Genomic DNA, 23,763 nt, shown 5'->3' with positions numbered 1-23,763 from the left:
ACATAGGAAGGACCACGGCAGAGACTCAGGGAAGACATCACAGACAAATCAGCAACAGGCAGGAGAACACACAGGGCTTAAATACACACAGGAGAAATCATAGGATGGGAGACAGGAAGGGAACACACCTGGGAGAAATCAGGGCTGACGAGACACAGGCGTAAAGCTTAGAACACTCACATGAGACGGAGACCTTCAGAATAAAACAGGAAATACAACAGGTATGCACAGACATGAGCTTAACACAAGACATGGCGACAAGGAGGGAACACAAAGATGTGGGACCAGGGCAGGCACAGAGACACAACAAAAGGAGCTTGAAATACAAAACAGAAACAAAACCTGAGAACAAGAAATTCCCAACAAGAATGAACCTAAAACACAAGATAATAATCAAAACCTAAAAGTCCACCACTGGGTCCACAGACTCAGGACCACGACAACTGCTGTCTTCAAAAAAGGGCAGAGTTGGCTTTTCCTACTGAGGTGGTTCAGGTTCTTCAATGTTGGTAGGAAAATGCTGACCATGTTCTATCACTCTGTGGTAGAAAGCGCTATGTTCTTTGCAGCTGTGTGCTGGGGCAGTGGGGTGAAGACAGCTGATGCCAACAGGCTGAACAAGCTGATTTAAAAGGCTGGTTCTGTCCTGGGTGTCAGACTGGAGAACCTGGAGGAGGTGTCTGAGAGGAGAATGCTAAAGAAGCTTCTTTGTATTATGGACAACCCCTGCCACCCCACGCATGCCTCCACGGTGAACCATTGGAGCACATGCAGCAAAAGACTAATCTAATCGCCCCGAAATGCAGAACTGACCGCCACAAGAAATCCTTCATACCAGTGGCAATAAGACTGTACAACTCTTCCTCGCTCTGTAGGTGATTTTCCTGAGGATTAATACCAATGTTATTCTGTTCCCATTCAGACCGTGCAGTATCACCCAACAGTATTTTATTGAATGTTTGTTTCATCTCCCCATCATATGCTGCTACTCTCTTTTATTTAATTGCATAATACTATGTCACTTTTTAGAGTCACCTGCACTGATAGTTAAGTTATTTATTTTTCAGGATATACTTACATTGTTACTTCGTTGGAGTTATTTGATATATTTTGCACTATCCTACCTACTACATATTACTACTATTATTCTTATTGTATATATTATATATCTTATTCCTCTGTCTCTCTTGCTGCATTGAGCATGTGTATGACAAAATACTTTCCCTCGGGATAAATAAAGTTCTTATCTTATGACAGAGTCAGTGACCGAGTATAGAAAGACCAGCTCTTTATCCTCTCAAGGATACTTGATAGTGATGTGCGATACCACTGATTTCCTTTCCGATCCGATACCAAGTAAAATTCAGGGTGGTATCGGCGATACTAATCCGATACCGATACTCTGTACAAAAACTTAATGTTTCATTGCATTTCATAATACAATATATAATTTTATTATATAATTGTAATAATAACATAACCATATTGCTTCATAATGATTAGAGGACATCAGACAACTTGTTTTTATTGCTTAATAATGCAGAATAATCATATAGAAATAAAAAAAAATGCCTTCTCCAAGTCCACAAAACACATGTAGACTGGTTGGGCAAACTCCCATGCGCCCTCAAGTATTAGTGGTGTGCGGATCGAGACTGAAATATCGATTCTTCCGATACCAGCAATTTATGTTCTAGAATCGATTCTCATATTATAATATCGATATTTTAGTACTCTGGGGTAAATTTGTAGTTTTTCCATTAAAATGAACGCAGTGAAAAGAAACTATACCATTCGGATCGTCTAATTTGGAAGGAACTACTTCCTCTTACGCCTTTCATAGTCATATGCGAAATACGGCTGTATAAATGTGTCGCAGCCCCTGGCCTGCACACTCACAACAATGGCTGAGCGCAAACAGAGTCATATGTGGACGCGTTTTACCTCCACAAACAGCCCAGACGCGGTTTGTGATATATGTGGCAAGACAGTGAGGTGTTGTGGCAACACCACTGACCTCGTCAAACACCTCGGAGTAAATCACATCACAGAATATGATGAGCTTATGTTGAGGCGAACTGTAGAGGAGGACAGGGACACAGACGTCTCTCGCAGTCTTTTAGTGCTGCAGGCAGGCAACATGCTCAAATAGCGCACAACTTCAGTTTTTTTTTTATTTCTATATGATTATTCTGCATTATTAAGCAATAAAAACAAGTTGTCTGATGTCCTCTAATCATTATGAAGCAATATGGTTATGTTATTATTACAATTACATAATAAAATGATATATTGTATTATGAAATGCAATGAAACATTAAGTTTTTGTACAGAGTATCGGTATCGGATTAGTGTCGCAGATACCACCCTGAATTTTACTTGGTATCGGATCGGAAAGGAAATCAGTGGTATCGCACATCACTATCCAAAATATTAAGTATTTGCCTTAACAATAGATGACGGTGAAGCATTTAATCAATAACTACTGAAAACCAACGAAGAAGACGCAGGGGGAAAGTGTCTGCGCGCGCAACCATTCTGTAATCTTGAGGTAAAATGGCGTCGGGTGCCATTTCAACCGAGTGCAAGAAGATATCGGAATTAAGAGTTGTTGATCTTAAATCGGAGCTCAAGCGAAGAAATTTGGACACCTTTGGTGTGAAGAGTGTTCTTGTCGCGCGACTTAGACAGGTGAGTCAGACGGAGCTGATGTGTGCAGAAACGATGACCGAGCCTGGCTGCACGGTGCACAGATGCTAACGCTAATGCTAGCCCGTGTAGTCACAGATTTCCCATCGATTCTAGCGAACAACACTCGTAGTTTAATTGCTAGAGTGACCGAGTTTTGGAGGCATTAAAGCTAGATATCTGTCGGGAAATATTTCGTGTTTGTAGCTCGGACCAGGAGCCAAGGGAGGTTGTGTTGAAGTATGTAAAAATGTTAGCGCTCGCCTTAAATTAGCGGGGGTGCCCAAACAAAAGGCCTGTTTATTCCCCCTTCGCCTCGAAACATCAGACGGACGAGGGCTCTCTGGTTCGATGCCGCATTTGAGGACCACTTAATCTCAGAGCAAACAGATGCAGCAGATTGCGCGTGATTGATCCCAGGTGCTGGAAGCGTGGATTTTATTGTTAAAATACGCATGCGCTCATTGTAAGTCCGGATCTAAATAAGAGCGCAGTGGCTGCTCTGTGTTTTTGGTTTTGCTTGTTTTCGATTGAGTTTTCACGATGAGTACTACTGACACATCCAGGGTACGGATAAAAGTGTTTTTTGTTTGTTTTTGTTTTGTTTTAGTTAATATAGTCGAACATGTGGTTGCTTTAAACAGACGGAGGAGCCTGTTTAATAGATTTTTAGCTAAACGTCAATACTGTCTGATGTTCACATTTAAGTCGGTCTCAGAATCAGAATACTTTATTAATCCCGAAGGAAATTAGGGTTACAGCAGGCAGCACGCTAATGGCGCATGCGCACTTACAAAGGAACCTTCTGACCAACTTTACACAAACATCATATTGGGGAGACATGCCAGAAGGTAGGCTGATAGGAAAAAAACAACGAAAATACATAACATGAGGTAAGAGGAGGACTGAGGTCAGACTGAGCTCCTAGTGGGAGAACAGTTAGATAACAGAAAAAACACCTCAGCACAAAAAGCACATGACTATCAATACACCATAGAAACACAAGACAACAGGGGCGGGTAAAGGGTAAGAGAAAGCCGGTGTAGACAGCGCATCCGGTCCTGCAGCATGTCTGCGCTGGTCCAGTCGACTGCCATCTCCCCCGGTAGGGCACAAGCATCGAAGGCGTTTGGAAAGGGAGGGGGGATGAGTGTGTGTATATCAGTGTATGTGTGTGTGTGTGTGTCCAGAGTTCAGTTGAGACAGTGTCCTTCGCCCCACCAGGCTAAGTAAACAGTCTTCCAGCCAACCCAGGTGGCCTTGCATGGAATGGGAAGGAACAGTCTAAACACAGTCGTTATCAGGGAGCTGTTTAATTATTTAATTTGCATACTGATTAATTAGTAATCCTAACTTGATTGTTCTTTAAGGCTATTGAGGATGAAGGTGGCGACCCAGAAAACATTCAGCTCCAGCTCTCAGCTGAAACACCAACTCGCAAAGGCGGGAAAGCTAAAGGTAATCTTTCTTTCTTATAAGAGTCAGGTTGCCCCAGGTGTGGTCAGCGAGACCCTGGCATCCTCTGTCAGAGGAAAGTGCATTTGTTGAGTGGGTGCTGGCTGTTACCCAGTCACATTCACAAAGACGGTGCTGCACCAAATACCTCCCTGCGATTGTTTTGGTCTCTAGCAGATTGACTGACCAGCCTCTTGGCCTACTTCAGTGGGGCTTTACCAGTCAATTCACAGTGACTGCCAGTAGCCACATTCAAACAACATTTGGATCCCTCCCCAGCCCCTTTTTTTCATTTTCAACAGCTAACATTTGTACTTATGCCTGGAGGTTGCCAGATGGTCACTGACCGGTGTGACTGGGGCCTCAACAAGTTCATGTTTTCTAAATGTTTTCATGTTGAGTTTTAATTTAATCTTTTAGGAAAGAAAGTGGATTCGGATTTGGACAACACCGTGGAAGATGACAGTTTTTCCAAGGTGACTGTGATAAACACATCTGTTGATGTTTGAGACATTGACACAAACCCTTTTTGTTGTTGTACTTGACACTGACAGCCTTCTCAACTCACCTGAGTGTTTTTGTTTTCTAGGAGGCTGAAGAGTATGAGTCAGAAAAGGGTATGTATGATAGCACACCAATCCCCAATGCTAACATTTGGATCCCTCCCCACCCCCTCTTTTTCTTTTTTTCAACAGCTAACTCCAGGTACAATGCATATATCATGTGGTATTTCATGCTTCCGGTAGCTACTGCATCTATCTAGGTTGCAACACATAAAAGGAGGAACAAATACATGATTAATTGAGACATTTCTCGAGATCGAGTCAAGGTTTTTTTGTTGTTGTTTTGCATCGCATGTCAATCGTTGGATACAGGATGCCTGGGTACCCGGTTTTCTTGGATTGCTCAAAATATTTAAAATAAATCAGTTGTTTGCTTCAGTGAATTTCTGTTTTTAGTGGCATTCGTCTCCCTACATCGCCTAAGGAAATGAAGATTGAATATATTCACTGAATGAATGAAAATTGGAGGCAGCACTAGCTTGTAAGATTTGAGGATCACTGCACTTTCTTGTTGTCACTGTGATTGACAGCATGATTGGACAGGACCTGTAAAATGTGTGTTGGGTAGATCTGAATGGTTCACTCCATTCGCCACAGGAAATGGGCACCTCGTGTTAGGTCTTGGCAGGTGAAACGCTCTGCGAATGAAGTCGGTACATGGGTTGACTCAAGGACTGCGACATTCATGTGAGCATGTTGTACACGTACAGAAGCCATTTGTCAAGAAACAGCAAGAAACCTCATACATTTGTACCCAGGTGGCTGCAGCCCACCCATGATGTGTGCAGTGAAGATGCCACAACATGTTCAGCAAGGATAGACTGTCGTACACAAAGGGATGGACTCTTTCTAACTGCATGGGTGTGACTGAATGGACACGTTACAGCGGGTTGGATTTGATGATAACTTTTTAACTTTTACATCCCCCCCCCATATAAAACCTGCTAAGATAAGACATTTATTATACAAGAAATGCTGGATGATAAAGAAGATATCCTAAAACTCAGACGACTTTTCAAGAACTGACCCACCGGGAATGTATTTTGCCTAAATGGAGAAAACCCAAAAGATGAACTGATGCCATTCCTCCACATGTGAACTTTCTGAAGAGCGACCATGACTTGTCGTAGGACGTATCGGGAATTGAATTCATACTGAAGTACTTCATGTGTCAAGAAATGAGAAGCACGGAAATATTCCCACATGTCCAAGGAGATTGTGTGTTTTGTGTCTTCCTGTGGTGTCTACGCCCTCGATGACCATTAACACTAAATGTGCTTTCTATTCTACTTTATAGGTCAAGTAACATGCGACATGTCAAATGTTAAAAGTTGTGTTTTTGCCATGTTTATCCTTGTTAAATCCCTCAGATGTAACTGATACAGATGATGGTATTCGTGAAAATTCTAAGCCTCCACCCTGTGAGGACAGCCTCGCTCACTCTGAGGCTGAACCCGAGACAGACGCTGTGGCGGCTGAGGCTGATTCAGAGCCTGAGCCAGAGGTGGACGCTGAGCCCGAGGCCGATCCCGATGCTGAACCAGACGCGGATGAGGATCCAGAGGTCGAGCCTGAAGTGGCTGAGATGGATGCTGAAGCCATGAATTCCTCTAAAGAAGCCGAGGAGGATCACCTATCCGTCTCAATCCCAAACGAAGATGCCATCACTCTGGATGTTGATGGTGACGACCTCCTGGAAACAGGTAAACATGTGAAACTTCCAGATCCAGAGGCAGAGAAGGGCAATGATGAGCCAGAGGCCTCTGCTGAGATGAGCCCAGACGATGACATGAAAGCGAAAGAGTCGGAGGGCCACAAAGATGGTAAGAAGGACGATGGATCCCGTGGCGAGCCCATGAAGAAAGACGGCCGAGACGCCACGAAGAAAGCTGAAACGGGTGATAAAGAGAAGGATTCTGGGAAGAAAGGCCCCTGCACTACTGGGGCATCAGGTCAAGCAAAGAGGTTTGTCTTTCTATGTCAGTTCTTTGATACTACTACCAAGTCCAGCTCACTAAGAACGCAACATTGTGGGTAGCCTCAAGAAATATTTTTTTATTTTTTAAAAAATTTTTTGCCATGAGGGAGATGTTCACTGATGTACCTAATCCTGCCATTTACGGCATTGATTTATTTCTCTGAAGTCGGTTAAAATGTGAAGTTACCCACAAGCTGAGAGAACGACTCTTATTTTGTTACTTTGGCCTTTCCAGCAATTTTTAAGCCTTTTCCAGTTTCTACACAAGGCAGTGTAAAAGAGCATTAGTCTCTGTGATGACGGTTTTTTCCCCTTTGTGGCCAAATGATTCGCTGAAGTTGAACAAACCTCCGAAGATTTCATTTGTCCAGAGAATAAATTGGCTGACAACTTGACCCCATCTCACCACTGGAAAAATCAATGAAGCCTTTGAGACATTGGTTCAGATCCACGTCTTGCCTAAAGGATTTTTTTTTTCTCCCCCTCAACAGAACCACGAGTTATTTTATTCCACTAGCCGTGTGCCTGTCAGCTTACGTCATGGTGTTATTTACCGTCATTCATTTCCTGTTTGTTGTTTCAACCTTTTGCTTTTTAGCTCTTCAAGAGACAGAGATGGAAAAGCTGCAAAAGATGAAAAGGGTAAGGATGTTTTTAGAGAGGGGAAAAAAAAAATTCAGTGGTGTTTTGGTTTTTCTGATACTACTGCTGTTTGGAAAACATGTTTATTAGGAGCTGTGAGCGGCAACAACACTGCCAGCTCGTCTCGTAACATTTGGGTGAGCGGCCTTTCTTCAAACACCAAAGCAGCTGATCTGAAAAACCTTTTTGGCAAATATGGCAAGGTAGATAACGTCTTTTTTGTGTGTGTGGTTACTTAGTTGTCGTTACTTATTTTGAGCATAAAAAATATTCTTGGAATTTTATAGAGAAAACAAAAATTTCCAACAGGTTTTAAGTGCCAAGGTGGTTACGAACGCTCGCAGTCCTGGTTCGAAATGTTACGGCTTGGTGACGATGTCGTCCAGCACAGAGGTGGCACGCTGCATCTCCCACCTGGACTGCACAGAGCTTCATGGACAGCAGATATATGTTGAAAGGGTTGGTTGAATGCATTATGTCTCATTTCTTCATAGAATAAAACGTTGGTCCTGTATCACTCTTTTTGTTTTTTATTAATCTTGTTTTTTTTGTTTTTTTTCTTTAGGCCAAAAATGATCCATTCAAAAAGGAGCCCTCAAAGAAAGAAGCAGAGGAGAAGGCAAATGAAAAGCGCAATTCCACCGGGATGAAGGCGACTAACAAGTAAGTGACAGGAGGAAGCGGAAAAAAGTGCTAATGGTAATTGTATGAAAGCCTATTTAACTTTCTGTCCTTTTCTCATTTAGGCCACAGGCGTCCTACAAAAAAGAAGACAAGAAAGTTGATAAACTCTCTGAAAAGGACAAAGACGTATCCAAGAAGCAAGATGCCAGAAGCGGAAAATCCAGCTCCGTTTCATCTGGTTCAGGACACGAAGGTGCAAAGAAGGATGACAGAAAGCATGGCCGTAGGTTTTAGCCCTCTTCTCATCTCTGATTTGGAGAGTGTAACGTAGCTGCTTTGTGGTCATAATTTGCTTTTTGTTTTTTTAACAGGGGCAAAGAGCCCAAGCAAGATGATGGTGGTAGATCACAACAAGGGAGAGTCTAGTTTTGGCAAAATGAGACCTTTCAGAAGGGGAAAGTATTTTGACAAAGTAAGAATTATTTCTGCTTAATTGTAACCACATTTTAAATGTGTATTTGTCTTCAGATGAATACAAATGTGCTCTGTTTGATACTTTTTCAGCCTTTTGTTAACATGAACTTTCAAAGACGGCCAAGAAGTTTGATTCCTCCCGAGGAGGTATGAAGTTCTCTCTATACTTTTTGTTTGTTTGTGATTAATGTGCTTTAGTTCTTATTTTTTTTCAAGCTTGAATTTCTGTTTCCCTACTAGCTGGAGATGATGAAAGATAAAATGCGACCTTTTATGAAAAAGGGGGAGGAGCGGGACATCTTACCTTTTGAGAAAATCAAGGAGCAGAAGGAGCAGAGGATGCGTGAAAGGATGGCTCGTATGGAGCGTGTCCGCAGAGCCGTGGAGTTGCGCAAGTACGCACACAAGTTATTACACTTGGTAGATTTATAAAATGCTGAGGCTGCTGTATGTTTGAGTTTCAAGGCGAGGGATGTCTTGTTTGTCTTCAGGCGCCGTGAAATTGCAGAACATGAACGTCGGGAGCGTGAGCGTATCCGCCTGTTGCGGGAGCGTGAAGAGCGGGAGAACCTTCTCCGGGAGCGCCAGAGACTGGAGATGGAGAGGCAAAAACTGGAACGGGAGCGCTTGGAAAGGGAGAGGCTTGAGAGGGAGAGAATTCGTATAGAGCAGGTACAGCGTGAAACGTGTATCAGACTAACTTTTTATGTTATAGCTGTCATTTAGCGCGGCTAGAAATGGTGGTCACAGATGTAGCCGTCTACTAACCCTTGCATGCACTGACTGATATTAGCAGCTGGCACTCGAAAGCTGCTGTCAACATTTTGGTAATATGAAGCTTGTAATAGATGAGATGTGGTGGCAAATGCATGGGAAACTCCAATAGCTGTGAGAAAGTTTGCTGCTGCTTCAACAAAAAAACTGCCCAGCAACAGCATAATTAGCTTCTTTTTCATTAGCACTTAAGGGATAGAGGGGGCTAACCTGTTGAGGCAAGAGTGAGCTGAGGAAGATGGGAGCGGCTTTATCACGTCTTTAAATCTAAATCAAATCTAACGTAATGTTGTAACCGCAGCCATATTTTTAATTGTTTAAATTTGTATTTATTTTTTTCAGGAAAGGAGGAAGGAAGCGGAGCGCATGGCTCGTGAGCGCGAGGAACTGCGGAGGCAGCAGGAGCAGCTTCGCTTTGAGCAAGAAAAGAGAAACAACCTGAAGAGAGGCCGTGAAGTGGAACACGGGTACATGTAGTTTTGTCTCAGCTGTTTTAATGTGAAGACGAGTGTGGATAATCATTACCCATGAGTTACATTTATTTTAAAATGGAAACTGAGCAGCTGAAGAAGAGCTTAACAGCTTTTTCTTCTGTTTTCTCAAAAGTAACATTTTGTTCAGTTTGACTTCGGTACAGAAAAGATCATCATTGGGTCTGTGTGTGCGCAGCACAACCATAATCTGAGAGTTTTTGGTTTTCATTAGGAGAGGGAGCGCTGTTATCGAGTGTCATTTACATAATATGTAAAGTCTGTGACGTAATGTTGTGTTTATAGTGGTAGCTAGTGTTATCTATATTGCAGAGTGACAAGTGGCGTCCCGCACTCGTGACTCAGTGTCTGTATTCGATGTTTCAGTCGACGAGACGACTCCTATTGGAACGGCAACAAGAAGATACAGCCTGACGCCCGTTTGAATCAAGGCTCAAACTACAACAGGCAGCAGAACCGCTTTACAAACTTCACTCCCCGAGAGAGAGGCCGCTTCCCCGAGACCGCCAGCCAACCACCCAACACGTATGACAGGTACACGTTTAAACTACATTAGTTTACTAATCACAATGTTGATGCCATTCGTTGGAATCATTTATGGACTCCAAAGAAAGCTTTTATTGCACTTTCGGTGAATTACATTTTGGTCCTCTTTGTGTTCCAAGACGAAACCGGTTTGACGGCGAGCCTGAGGTGAAGAAGAGTCGGCCTGCTCCTCACAGAGAAGGCTCCGGCTTTGATCGCTACCACAAAAACTTTGAAACGGTCCGCAGAGCTGAGCCGCCACCACCTCCACGCGCTGAACTTCGGGACACCGACCGCCGGGACAGAGACGACAGACGCCCCGCTCCCATGCACGATCGCCCTATGGGAGCAAGAGGCGCAATGCCGGGCATGTCGCACAATCGCGCACCGAGGGATGGAGGGCATGGATGGAAGAATGACGGCGGGATAAACTCCAATAAGGGAGATATGCGGTAAAGGAAAACTCCTGTTTGAAGATTAAGCATTATTAGTTGCTTGATGGTTTTGGAAAGCTAATCTCTCTTTGAAATCTCTTGCTGGGCTGAGCAGCGGGCCTATGCGCATGCGTGCAGAGCGATCGGGCAGGGATGGCCCAGGTGTCGGTCCAGGTCCTGCTCTCAGAGGAGGCCACTCCATCAACCGTGAAAGGAGCTTTAATGATCGAGATGAAAGAAGACCCATGGTGATGAGTGATCAGGTGAGTTTATCTTCTGAAAAAGGAGTGATGTCTTTCCCTGATCCTCCTGTACGATGGAAAACCTTTACATTTTGAGTTGGCTTTCCTCTGTGTGAGAGACCCAAACACATTCAGCATTTCCTTTGCCTCTGCAGCCTTTCAGCTCGGGTCGCCAGGTCGTAGTGGAACGTCACGGCAGGGAGCAGGGAATGAGGAAGGAGTGGCACGGTGGCTCAAGCTCCCAGGGTGGAGGCTTTTCCGATAATCGCAGGATGGGGGACTCTCGGAGCGCCATGATGCCGCCTTCCAGGTATGCTGCATAATGGAGACGTGTTGAGAAAGCAGAGTAGCGTGCCGCCCTTCCATCCTTCTCAGACATGACCTTTTTGTCTTTCTGCAGTCACTCTTCGTCTGGAATGAGCCGAATTGTACAGATCACCAACAACTCCATCCCCAGTGGCGGCACTGTGGGCGGATTCAAAACCTTCAAAGGAACGCCGCGGCAGTTCTAACCACAGCCACAAATCTGCAACATGAAAGCTCCTGAAGATCTGAAGACTTTTCTGAACTTTATTTTTAGAATATCAACTTTTTCTTTTTTCTTTTTTCTTTTGGCGGCACGTTTGTGCACAAAAGGTTGATGACACTATTTTATTTTGTATAGACAAGTGTACCTCCAGTGTAGGGTTTTTTTCCTGACAGTTTTGCTGTTACCATTACACAACCCTGTGCACATGTTTTAATAATATTTAGAAACCTTATTGTACAGCACAGTCTTTGTAACAAGTTTTCAAGTGATGTTAAGACTTCTCTTATTGAGTGTTCTCTGTACATTTTCAGTAGCCTAGCGTCACACTCAATTTTCCTGTGTAATATGTCTTTAGCGTATTATAGAACCCGACATGAAGGGATAATTGACTCATTTGGAAGTTTCACAGATGACGAAAAGAAATATCTTTTTTGAAAAGTCATTTTTGCTGTGGATGTCCTGTTTTTGTAAAAGAAATGATTATAAAACTGTAAAAGAGCCCGCATTGTAGCTAAATACCTCTCATAGGCCACAAATTGAATCACAGACAGGTCTGTGTGTCTAAACTCAAATTAGACTTTCAGGTCAAACTGCAGGGCATTCAGTGGAGGTAAGCGAGGCTTTTAAGGGCACACATGGTTGTTGTTTGCTCATTGTTATTTCAGTGAAATTTGAACATTTGCTTTTCAGCTTTTTTTTTTTTTTTTTTTTTCCCTTTTTGTGAAACTTGTATTGTAGAGACATCCTGTGTCCATCATTGAACTCTCTCATGCTAGCAGGAAGTATCAGTGTAGAAAGTTTGAATTTGAAAAAGTGCACAAGATGGGTAAAACCTGCCCTTTGAAGGGGACATCATACTGTATGTAGACTGTAAGCTTCGTGTCAACTGTGACTAAACCAACATCTTGCCTCTGTCTCGTCTTGTTCGGTCATTTCAGTGCTTTTTTTTTTTTTTTTTTTTTTTAAATTTTGTTTAAAAGCTCGTTAAGCTTCGTAATTCTTTCAGAGCTGGACCAATACTGCACACCTCGGACTGCCATGCATGTAGTTGGATTTAAATTTAAATTACACATCTGTTGTAACTGGTTGAAGCTGATTCAACTACCAGGAGGGGGGGTGGGGGGAGTGAGAAGCCAAATGTCTTTGTGCTGAGTCTTCGGTCATGCCAGGATCAGTTTGCTTGTGGGCCTCAGCGTGAAACTGTTGATGCGGTGGGAGTGAAGATCTCTCAGCTAGTGCGTGTACGTGCTTTGCCAGTTGGAAGTTTAAAATGAAATACAAGTTTCTGTGTGTGTGTGTGTAAATGTTTCCTCCCCCCCCCCAATACTTTTTTTAAGAACAGTGATTATGAAGTGGTGGATATCTTGAGAGTTGACTGGTTTATAAAGCAACACATAAAACACTTTACTAAAATCCATATATTGCTTACAAAAATATGTTTTAGAGAACTTTCATAAGAACCTTAGACTTACTCAGTAAACTAAACTTAGTTTAGTCATTTATTCAATTTCAGTTCAATTTTATTTCACAACAACAGTTGCCTCAAGGTGCTTTATATTGTAAGGTAGACCCTACAGTAATACATACAGAGAAGAAACCCAACAATCATATGACCCCCTATGAGCAAGCACTTTGGCAACAGTGGGAAGGAAAAACTCCCATTTAACAGGAAGAAACCTCTGACAGAACCAGGCTCAGGGAGGGGCGGGGCCATCTGCTGCGACCGGTTGGGATGAGAGAAGGAAGACCGGATAGAAGGTTTGAGGGGTCATCTGTTCAGAGGTGCCCTTCTGCAACTTGGTTTTAATTAGTGGTTATTTCCTTTGCCTTCCTGTCAGCTCAGAGCAGTCTGGCCTTTTCTTGTCTTACCTCTGACACAAAAGGGCATTTTCGATGGTTGTGTGTAGAACTGCAGCAGGTCATTTTGACCATGTCTCAATGATTAATTCTAATGAGTTGCTGCCATACGATTGGCTAATTAGGTGTTTTCAAAAAGAAAACAGTTGAACAGGTGTACCTAATGATGTGGTTGGTGAGTGTATATTCCACTGCAGTGTCTAACCAACTGGTACAGTGTCCTTGGACTTTTATGCTTCATACATCTTGTTCATATGTAAGGCAAACAGATATAACCAGTTCCTCCCACCTGGAAAAAAAAGTAACCAAGTCAATCTTACAAAATATTTTTTATAGTGTGAAGGTGAAGTTTTGCACGGCTTCAATACATACGATAATGAAACTGTATTAACTGATTCTCAGGTGGTCAGGTTGGAACTTTTTTCCAGAATGGATTAATTTTACGTGGAATGATCCAACTCACAGTTCCAGTTTTCACACATACAGGCTATGAAATGGTGCAACTTCCACTTTTCTCAAAAGACATTAAGACTTCAAAGCAATGACAACAAACCAACAACTTATCTTAGTTTTTTATTTTCCTGGTAACTTCTAATCAGGTTGAATGTCCCTGGTCTATAAGGCATTTTGTTATATATATATATTTATATATATATCACCATATACAATATGTGACTGTAATGTGAAAGGCTACATACATTATTTGGTCATTTATGTAAATACATGAACATTGAAATCAACACAAATGAGTAACCTCCCATATTCACAAACGCTTTCCTTTTTGTTTGCTTCTTTTATGCGAAATATAAACAAAACAGGCCGGACAGTGGAAAAAAAATTTCTTGGGGTAATCGATGATGAACTTTTACTCCTCTTTATTTTTCAGCCCACACTGTACATGCATCACAGGGTAAAATCTGGGAGTTTTGATATTGCAATAAAGAAAAGATCTCCCTTAGATTGCTCAGCACTCTGGATCTATCTGTCACACAACAACAATGAACATTTCCCTCTGCTACATTAATGAAAACACTCAAGCCTGATGAAGCATTTTCACATTTGTATGTACTTTTGACCTGTTGCCTTTCTTTGAGAACATTGTGTAATGAAATGATGGATTTGATGGGGAAAAAAATAGTTAGGGGTTAACCTACACCATTTTTTTGCTGATGGAATTGGATACCAGTGGAATTGAATATCAGCGCCGAGCTGATAACTCCAGCCTTTGTATTGGTATACTTGAGTCTGGTGTAGATGTACCGCTAACTACGAATATATCAAATTGCAGCAAGTTCTATTGAAGGTGCTATGGCCCGATTTCCAAAAACATCTGGATGCTGTGAAAAATATAAATTAAACCACAAGAAGACTTTAAATTAATTTAAACCATACATTTAATTATAAATACTACAAAAGCGCCATATGTTATAACTAAGCAACTTTTTAATGCTCATTTTGAATTTGAAGCCAGCAACACAATAAAAAAAAAACCCCCAAAACAAACAAACAAATAAGAAAAAATAAATAAAATGGACATAGGCATCTAAATGCTCTTATTGATAACTGCACAGAATTTAGTGATTTCATCATTTTCATCATCAATACAAGAGTCAGAGAATCTGGACAAAATCTCTCAATACAAATGACAAGGCTGGAAAAACCTGAACTGAATGACTGTGAGGATCATTAGGCTCTGGGGCTGCACTGCCTTAAAAACAGGGATAATCATGGTGGGAATCACTGCGTGGAGTCTGAAACAGTTCTGCAAGCAGTGATGCTGCATCCACAAAGTTAAAAACCTCATGTACAGCAAGATCCATAAACACCACGGTCTATTTTATAGTGGACTGAGCCGAAGCAGACAACTGTGCGTGGGTTTGAATGGTCTTTCTGGAAACCACTGGCACCACGTCCTCCAGAGTAAAAAGGACAGGGGCTGTTCAGATTGTTTAAAAAGCAGCACCTGTGATTATACGGAGGCCCATGAGCAACACGAGCAATTTGTTAATCTGCAAAGGTCCCATTAATGCTGAACAATATCTACAGATTTTGGACCAACGTGTTTCACACGGAAGAAAGGGATGTGACAACAGCATGGCTCTGTTTTTAGAGAGTCTGGCTACTAAATTTGAATGCTTACACAATCAAAATCTCTCAAAAAGGGGGAAAACATGGCATTGTGAAAAGAAAATGCGACTTTAGATTTATTTGAAATGTGTTCCTGGCATCATATTCAAAATGTGCATATGTAAGAAAAAGTAAAAAAAACGCCAGTTTTAATATTTGATATGTTGCCTGTTTTTCTATTTAAGTTCAAAACAGGGTTTCTCTATGGAAGCTTGTTGCTGCCACTGAAAAAATCCCAAACAATTTTAGCTAAGCCAAGTCAAAATTTCAAGTTATTTTCTCAATTTGGGGTTACAAACTCAAACTTCTGAAAAAGTAAGTCAACATTGTGAGATTATTATGAACTACAAATGGCTCCTTTTTCAGTGGCTGAAACAAGCTTCCATATCTCTCTGCAAAGTTGTATGTTTTGTCTATTTTTACATTTTGCACAACATCCCGCCATTTCTGGAAACAGAGTGGCTCCTTGTAACAGATGTATCCTTTCATTTTAAGCCAAAACATTTAATCAGCCCTTTCATACTTTTACAAATTCGTATTATTTAGCTGGCTTAAGAGCAACTGCTACTAAGAATTATTATTTTGGCCATTATTTACTTTTTTTAAGGTACCCAAAAGAACAATAGCACTCTTGCACAATTTGTGTTCCGTAGAAAATGAGGTATGTTTTTTTTTCTGTTAGTGCATATCAATGTAACAGTGCAAAACCAATTACAACAACTATATGTTCAACGATCACCTTGTCAAAATACTAATTTTACAGCATTTACCCCACCATCACTTTTACAAGGCATACAAGAGACCACTTTGAGACATTAAACACACAATATCCTTCTGATCAATTCATCATAGGAAGTAGGGTGAAACCAAACACATTACAACAAAAATACTTAATTCAGGTGATAATGACTAAGAGTAGCAAGTGGATGCACAGTAGTAAATCTGAAATAATAGTAAAAATCTGTGGCATTTAGGTAACTTCACGCTGTATTCAAACAAAGACCCACATAAAAATCTTCAAAATCAAATCCAACTTTAAAATAAAGTTTAATTTTAAAAAAATCTCCTCTGGAATGTTTAATCAGCATGTTGTTGATGGGCCAAGACAGGGTGAAAAAAAAATCAGAAAGCCTCCCCTCTATCTTCTTAAAGAGAAATTTTGATTACTTTATTACTTTAAGGTGCATGAAAAAAAAATCTGCAAAGAAGTAACAATGTTCCTTAACCCTGTTCAGCGAGGTCTTTATTTTTCACCAGGACCAGCCAGTCCATTGCTTTTTACTGTTATTTGAATGAATTCAGCTGTCAATAACAGTGTTAGTGTCAAGTCCTTCAAAGTGTCCTAATAGTTGTGTGGTGTGTACATATAACGGATGCTTAAAAGTTGCGACTGAGATAGTGACTTCAGGCCGAGGAACCGTGTCATTAGAAACATTAACATCTGAAAAGACACCCGAGGATATGTCCCATCAAAAAAGGCCTGAGAGAAGTTCTGACGTTTACGTGAAAAATGTATGGATTGTCTCATTCTAGTAATACGCCTGTTTCCTTTTGTCCTATAAAATATGCTGAAATGCTGTAAGGCGTTATATATTCAACTGTAGTTATGTATATATATACAAAACATAGCCTTGCTAGGGCCAAAGAAACAAATGGGGAGCACAAACTCCAGCCATCACACAAAGCTCGTAAGAAAGGTTTCCCACACAGTAGGTAGCCTGCTGTCCTGACAGAGAATTTTCTTCTCACTCAACAAAATAATGGAGACCACTTTACAAGCGCTGCAAAGACCTCCTACGCCAACTGTCTCCCTCAGTCTCTAGCAGAAGGCTCGAGTCAAGGCATCCGACTGGAATGTGTAGATAGAAAAAGTTTGTCAGGAGGCAGTCCCATGGTATAATAATGGCACAAACCACTAGCTAAATTATAAGAATGGGTTAGATAAATATGTACATCATGTGTCTGCATGCGCAGCGCCGCAGTGAAAATGCACAAAAGTTTAAAGGTGATACCACAGAATTTCCTACAACCTCCAAAGACAGCTCTGTCTGCGAACTTTGGGCCTGAATGTTCATAAATATCTGATAAAATTAGTCTTCTCTGAAGCTGACTAAGAAGGGGCTAGGAAAGGGAGAACTGTGGAGAACAATGGGAGAAAAATTCAAAGCAGAAAATGATCTTGTAGAGCCTGATATATACAGATACCGATATTTGATTTAAAAATCTGATTTTATAATAAATTAGCCACAAAACAAACAGATTTCCGTAACATTTGTTATTTTTTAGTTTTATTTTCATTTTCTCGTTTATGGTCGACTCTGCTCGGATTAGCCGGCAGTCGTTTGGGTTCCAAACACTTGTGTTGCCAACAAGGAAGTTGCAAAGTGCCCTCTGGTGGACAAAGTATGCAACATCAACACTCATAAAATAGCTGAAGGGTGTTTCTCCCATCTCTTCTTTACTTTATTAGTTTACATTTATTGGCCACTATGATTGCCGATATTGACAAACTGTCAAATGGCTAATATCATAGGATACTATCGGCCTGCTGTTAAATCTGACTCTATTATATTGTATATCCTGATGTCACATATTTGGAGTCCAATTTATATGTTAATAAAAGGACCTCTGTTGTTCAGAGAAATGTATGTGGATTACTGAATTCAAAGCCCTGATTCTAACAGTGTCTCCACACACACAGACACATACGCTCTACAGGAAGCTGTCAGAACAGACTTTCAAACTACCGCTCACTCTAAACTAGGTGCCATCGAACGCAAACCTAATCTGCCGAAAGATAGGCGCGTCTCAGAAACATCCGATTCAGACATAACGTGCCAACGTAATCTTCAGTTTTCCTGTCCCAAATCTTGTTTTTGTGAAACAGAATCACAACAAAAAAGACACAAAATGTCCCAAATGTGTAGCTTAACTGATTCAGCATACAAAAAAAAAAAAAAAAAAAAAAAAAAAAAAAAAGCAATCTTGTTACATCAGTGATGCTCAGTAAATGACACGTTTATACCAAAGTAGCACACGTTTACTGCACATACACATTCAGACAGAGCAGAATACAACACTGCCATACTCTGGTAAGGCAAATCTGAACAGGGCAAGCTGTGATGAGTGTTGTAACATAGCTACAGTATCTGGCAGCTAATTAACCCTTAGTATGTAGTGTTTCAGAGGGGACACGAGTGGCGTTACATCGACTTCCCTTTAGACTGCGAGAAAAGGAACAAAAAAGAAAAAAACATAGAACCTCTCCCAAAGCTACAGGTTACTCAGATAAATAAAATGTGAATGTTGGCATCAATGGCTATATATGTTTTGTAAATATTGACGCATACAAAAAAGCTTATAAGCTGCACTACTGAAAAAAATGACCAAAGTGAGTTAAGTTTTGTAAAAGAAGAGAATGTGAGAGGGTGAGATTTAGTTTCTTCGGATTATGTCGTTGGCTATAAAATACACCATCCCCAGGTAAACTTGACCCCCCTCCCTCCCTTCACAAATATAGTGTGCAACTTGTAACAAAGTTTGGCGGACTCTAAGAAAGAGAAGGGGTAGTAGTTGTTGTTTTGCCCCTTCCTCTGATGTCCAGGTTCCACTGAGGATAGAGGATAGCAGGCACCAGTGGTTTGGGAACAGCAAATCCTCTGTTAGTCACATCTCTCCTCAATCGTCTCCTTCCCTTGTTTGCCATCAAGTGGGGGCTGTGCGTTGTGTGTGTCCAGTCCATGGAGAAAAAACTCTGTCCCCTTTCTCACAGATAAGCAAATGCACAAAACACTCACATGCACACTCACGCAGACAGCTATATGTTACAAAATAACACATTTGTCTTTATCTTTTGATTCTTTCTTGTTTTTACGCTCCCCACTAGATGACTGTTTCCCCGGGCTGGGTGTGGCTCCAGCCGGTGCTGCTACGCCACCGCTGGCTGCTGCTCCCCCTGCTCCTGGACCACCTCTGTCCGTCTCGGCCCCCTCGGCAGCATCCTGCTGGCCCTCCTTCCCGAACAGGACAGCAAAAGAGTAGAAATTTACAGCTTTGTTTGTATTTGTTGAAAAACTGTGGCAAGAAATGATCAACCAAAAATTAATCTCTCTCTGGAATTAATTACACAGACTTTGAGAGGTAAACTAAAGCTATTTCACACATGCACTGCAGTCCTGAACTTTAACAGGACTCTACCAGGCAGGTGATCATGAGAATGCAAACACATGACGCATTCAGGTTGAACGTGGTCGCTCTGTGAGCTCTTTCAAGTCTGTAATTCGCACTGATGTGAGAATAATCATACAGTACGGTGCATTTACCACCAGGTACAGGACACAAAGACAAACACCATCCACACCTAACCCATGCAGACAGATCCCTAAAGTAAAACATATTTAGAATTTAAGATGACCTATTCTGTTTGATTTTCATTTTATGACATATTGACTTCATGTTGAACACATAGTATGAATGTGTTTAATGCTGTGTGGTAAACATGGGAAAATTATCATAATCTGATTGTCCTGACACCCTGCAGGACGTTAAGACGTGTCCTCATGAAACTTTGGCCATGTGTGTCAGTGTTACTTACGGCAAGAGTGATTCACAGTAATTACCTCAGCCAAGGAGGTACTTGGTAGCGTGTATGAACATAATAGCTTAAAAAGATTTGAATGAATCCTGATCAATCTTTTTAGTGGTGTACGGGGGTGGGGGGGGTGGGGGGTCGCAATCCATTAATAGTTGGCTTACATCCACCAAGGTTTTCAAGGTCAACTTCATAATTTGATTGGTTGAAAACTGAGAAAAAGCCTTAGAAACTGTGATTCTTACAAGTGTGTGTCTTGTCAACATATAGCAATCTATTATATATCACACTTGACCTCTGACCTCTCCTTCAAAGTGAATAGATTGATCTGATGGTCAAAGTAGTAATGATATATAGAGTTATTTAAAACTGCATCTCTCACTGCAATTGTTTGTATTAATGACATATAGGCACACTGGGAATGTTAGATGGGTATATCATGTACTTTGGACCTCTGACCTCTTCTTCAACATTTCTGAAATGATACTGATATATGGAGATTTTAAATATCACATCATTTACATCCAAATATTATGCCACATTTGGCTAATTTCACTTTTACATTTTACTTTACCCTCTCTTTCCTTCCAGAACGTTATATCTGCTTTTTTTGTAAAACAGTCAATTGAAAATTCGTGAATAACAACAACAAAAATGTGAATTTTTAGACAAAGACGGGCGAGGCTGAGATGGTTTGGACATGTGCAGAGCAGGGATAGAGGATATTTTCGACAAAGGATGTAGAAGATGGAGCTGCCAGGCTGGAGGACAAGAGAAAAGAGCACAGGGAAGATAAATGGATGCAATGAAGGAGCACATGCAGAGGGTTGGTGATAGAAGAGGATGCTAGGGATAGGGTGTGATGGAGAGAGATGCTCCACTTGGGCGACCCCTAAAAGGAGCAGCCGGAAGAAAAATGTAAAAAAGGAGAAAAGCTGTATAAAGAAACTGATGTGAATAAAACTGAAGAGTTTTACTTTTATCTCCTGTTCTCTGTTTTATTTCTTTTTGTCCACTTTCTGAATTTTATACTCTGCTCACACAAATTAAGGAGAAAAAGGATGATTATTTGCTATCACCTTCCCCTTTTCATCATCAGTTCCTCCTTTGTAATTCCGCTCTCTGATGCAGACATCTTTCCGTTTCCAAAAGGCAAACTTTACCCTCCGTGGTTCATAAAATTACCTCCTTTCTTACCTGCTATCTCCCTATCTCCCACCCTCCCTACCTGTGCGTGTGCTGCTGCTGCCACCGCCGCCTGCTCCTGCTCTTGCTCCTGGTAGTACTGGGAGGCTCGTCGGTCCTCTTCCTCCTGAAGCTTTTTCGCCAACTCTAGATCACTGATGCCTTCTGGGAGTTGTTCCCACTGTAAGTCCTGGCTTTGCTGCTCCTGCTGCAGTGACAGCGCCATCAGATAATCCTGATAACAGACATGAACACACATATAAAGGTGGAGAAAGAATCACCTATGAGCAAATCTATCACTGCAACGCTTAAATCCATCAAATACTGTGTTATGGTTATTGAACAGTTGGTCACAAGCCTCAAGTTTTTCCTTATTCGGAGAAACAACTGTGTCTGTCGTCTACTTTGTCAGAGTGCATTATCTAAAGTGTTTCCTTGTCTATGCTATGCACAGTGTCGCTGTAAAGATGGTGAATTTTTTTCTTCATCTAACTGAAGTCATGAGTCGTCCATAAAATACAGTTTTCTTACAAAACCAGTTTTGCTGATAAAGAGTGCTAGACCTGAGTAAGCAAGAAGAATAAAAAGTAATAGCCCCTCTGTTCATGTCTCATTGGTGCATGTGTGGGAGCGAGGCAGAAAATCTGTGTTCAATCTATTTTGGTCCACCGAGAAGAAGACAGCTGTGAAACAGGTAAAAGAGCATCACAGACAAACACAATGCATTGATAGGGACCACAGTGAAGCATGCATTAGAGGGGGGCAAGGTGCCATGCAGCCTTGCCCGGTGCTATTCAGGCTGCCCTGTATGTGATTTGCACTGGGAGCTACAACACATTTATTATTTAAGAAGTTTCCATTATATTTTTTTTTAGCCTTGGTTGACGCAGAGTTTATTTCTTTGGCTTCATTTCCCGTGTCTATTCACTTCGATAATTCTGTGTCTCATGGGAACTGGTGTTGTGTTTCATTGAGGCCAATGCTTTAAAGCAGCTAAAAAAAAAACAAACCAAAACGTTACTTTGTGTCACACTGATGGTGTGAAAAGCACAACACATTTAAACACATCACGGTCTGGACGGGAATTGTTACTGGTTCTGCTAGTCTTGCCTGCATCAGTGCTCAGACCTGGTCTATCTGATCCTGCTGGCCACGGTATACAGTCTCTGGATCAGAAGGAGGCCGCAACCTGAACTCCGAATCGCAGAAATTGCCGTCGCCGTCAACGTTGTGCAGACTTTCCCAGACAACCTTCTCCTCCGTCAGGAAACCTTGGTCTGTAACCAGAAGGTACAGCTGGCCCTGGGAAACAACACACACAGATTACACACATCTTATCAGTGTATACAAACATGCTGTTAGTACAATGTGTATTTGTTATTACCACAAAGGAGGTGAAGGACTTTCAAAGGTTATTTGTCAGATTTGGTCAATGTGATAGCGCTGAAGGTCAAAGTAAGCAGTCTCAGTTCCAGAATTTATCAGCTTTGTGGAGCCAGAGATTATTGTCTACCATTTTCTATTTTCATCATTTAAATGATCATTATTAATAATACATGCCAATGCCACAATATTAGTTGGTCTGTTGGTGGTGTTGGCAAACTGATTTACAGGACTCAGGACAAGGATGGGTACCGATATCCGGTGCCATTATGGCACCGGTTCTGACATAAACGGTAGTAACCAGACCGAAAAGCAGCACACATTTCGGTGCTTTTTTTTTTCTCCCCGAGATGTCATACACTTTGGATTCTAGCCGATCATTTTACCTTTCCAAGTACAGTAGGCGGGCCCAGTTACGTACGTTCTTTTAGAGCAGAGCTACAGATTAAAAATGCCCAAGGCGAAGCGGTCACAAGTCTGGCTGTACTTCACAGCAAAAGATGCAAACTCAGCAGCCTGCAACAAGTGCTTTAAGGTGATACTGTGCAAAGGAGGTAACACCTCGAATCTGATGAAACACCTGGCGACGCATAGCATTTTTTAAAAAGCTATCAAATGTACCGTATTTGATAGCTTGCTGCGAGACCTCACACAGAGCACATCTACTGCGGGTGTGGCAAATCTCCATTAGCGAGTTAGCTCGGATCGCTCCGTGTGTAGGGCTGGACCGTGCTTATCATTTTGCAGAAAAAAAAGAGACTGCTAAAAATAAAAACATAGGAGGTTTTTGGACAAAGTTTGTGTTCTCCATTCTTTAAGCACCGGTTCGAGCGCCGGCATCATTTCAAAAGTATCGATTTGGCACTGGTATCGGATAAAACCTAAACGATACCCATCCCTACTCAGGACCCCAGCTTTTACAGGCCATCAGGCCATCAGACTGCTGAACACGTCATAGACACCTCACCTTCACTACTGGAACTTCAACATTATGCACTACACACTGTACATTAATGCCACTGTTTTGCACATGTCTCAACTCTGTATATTTTTATATATTTTATTTATTGTTGACTCTATTTAATTTGTAAAATATGTGTATACACACACACACACACACACACACACACACACACACACACACACACACACGCACACACACACACACACACACATAGAAAAACATTTAGTATACACATCC

The 23,763-nt window shown here is 41.5% G+C and overlaps 2 protein-coding genes across 4 annotated transcripts in view; one reads left to right on the top strand and one right to left on the bottom strand.

The window, feature by feature from the left end:
• The first annotated feature begins 2,517 nt into the window (after positions 1-2,517).
• On the top strand, positions 2,518-12,333 carry sltm (SAFB-like, transcription modulator). Of its 2 annotated transcripts, none has more exons than XM_004543087.4 (20): positions 2,518-2,691; positions 4,059-4,146; positions 4,564-4,619; positions 4,733-4,760; positions 6,077-6,671; positions 7,283-7,326; positions 7,417-7,529; positions 7,636-7,785; positions 7,892-7,989; positions 8,073-8,203; positions 8,322-8,422; positions 8,515-8,571; positions 8,665-8,819; positions 8,916-9,096; positions 9,541-9,665; positions 10,056-10,223; positions 10,355-10,666; positions 10,764-10,911; positions 11,046-11,200; positions 11,291-12,333. In XM_004543087.4, exons 1-20 carry the CDS (start codon positions 2,557-2,559, stop codon positions 11,400-11,402), a joined length of 2,952 nt encoding a protein of 983 aa, XP_004543144.2. In that variant the 5' UTR covers positions 2,518-2,556; the 3' UTR covers positions 11,403-12,333. The 2 variants fall into 2 exon arrangements, with proteins under 2 accessions (XP_004543144.2, XP_004543142.1); XM_004543085.4 differs by having other exon boundaries at positions 8,073-8,233.
• A 1,503-nt stretch (positions 12,334-13,836) lies between these two features.
• mindy2 (MINDY lysine 48 deubiquitinase 2) overlaps positions 13,837-23,763 on the bottom strand; it is a 28,219-nt gene continuing 18,292 nt past the window's right edge. Inside the window, exons 7-9 of one of the 2 annotated variants that reach the window (XM_004543083.6) lie at positions 22,308-22,481; positions 21,223-21,414; positions 13,837-19,416 (exon numbers count right to left, since the gene is read on the bottom strand). In XM_004543083.6, the coding sequence (XP_004543140.2) occupies positions 19,228-19,416; positions 21,223-21,414; positions 22,308-22,481 (555 nt within the window). In that variant the 3' untranslated portion in view covers positions 13,837-19,227. Of the gene's footprint in view, positions 19,417-21,222; positions 21,415-22,289; positions 22,482-23,763 lie in introns of those variants that run through there. The other variant, XM_004543084.5, reaches the window with a different exon arrangement.

Source organism: Maylandia zebra, linkage group LG1 (assembly GCF_041146795.1).
Source record: "Maylandia zebra isolate NMK-2024a linkage group LG1, Mzebra_GT3a, whole genome shotgun sequence".
Classification (NCBI taxonomy): domain Eukaryota; kingdom Metazoa; phylum Chordata; class Actinopteri; order Cichliformes; family Cichlidae; genus Maylandia; species Maylandia zebra.
This window is presented reverse-complemented; position numbering and strand designations above follow the sequence as displayed.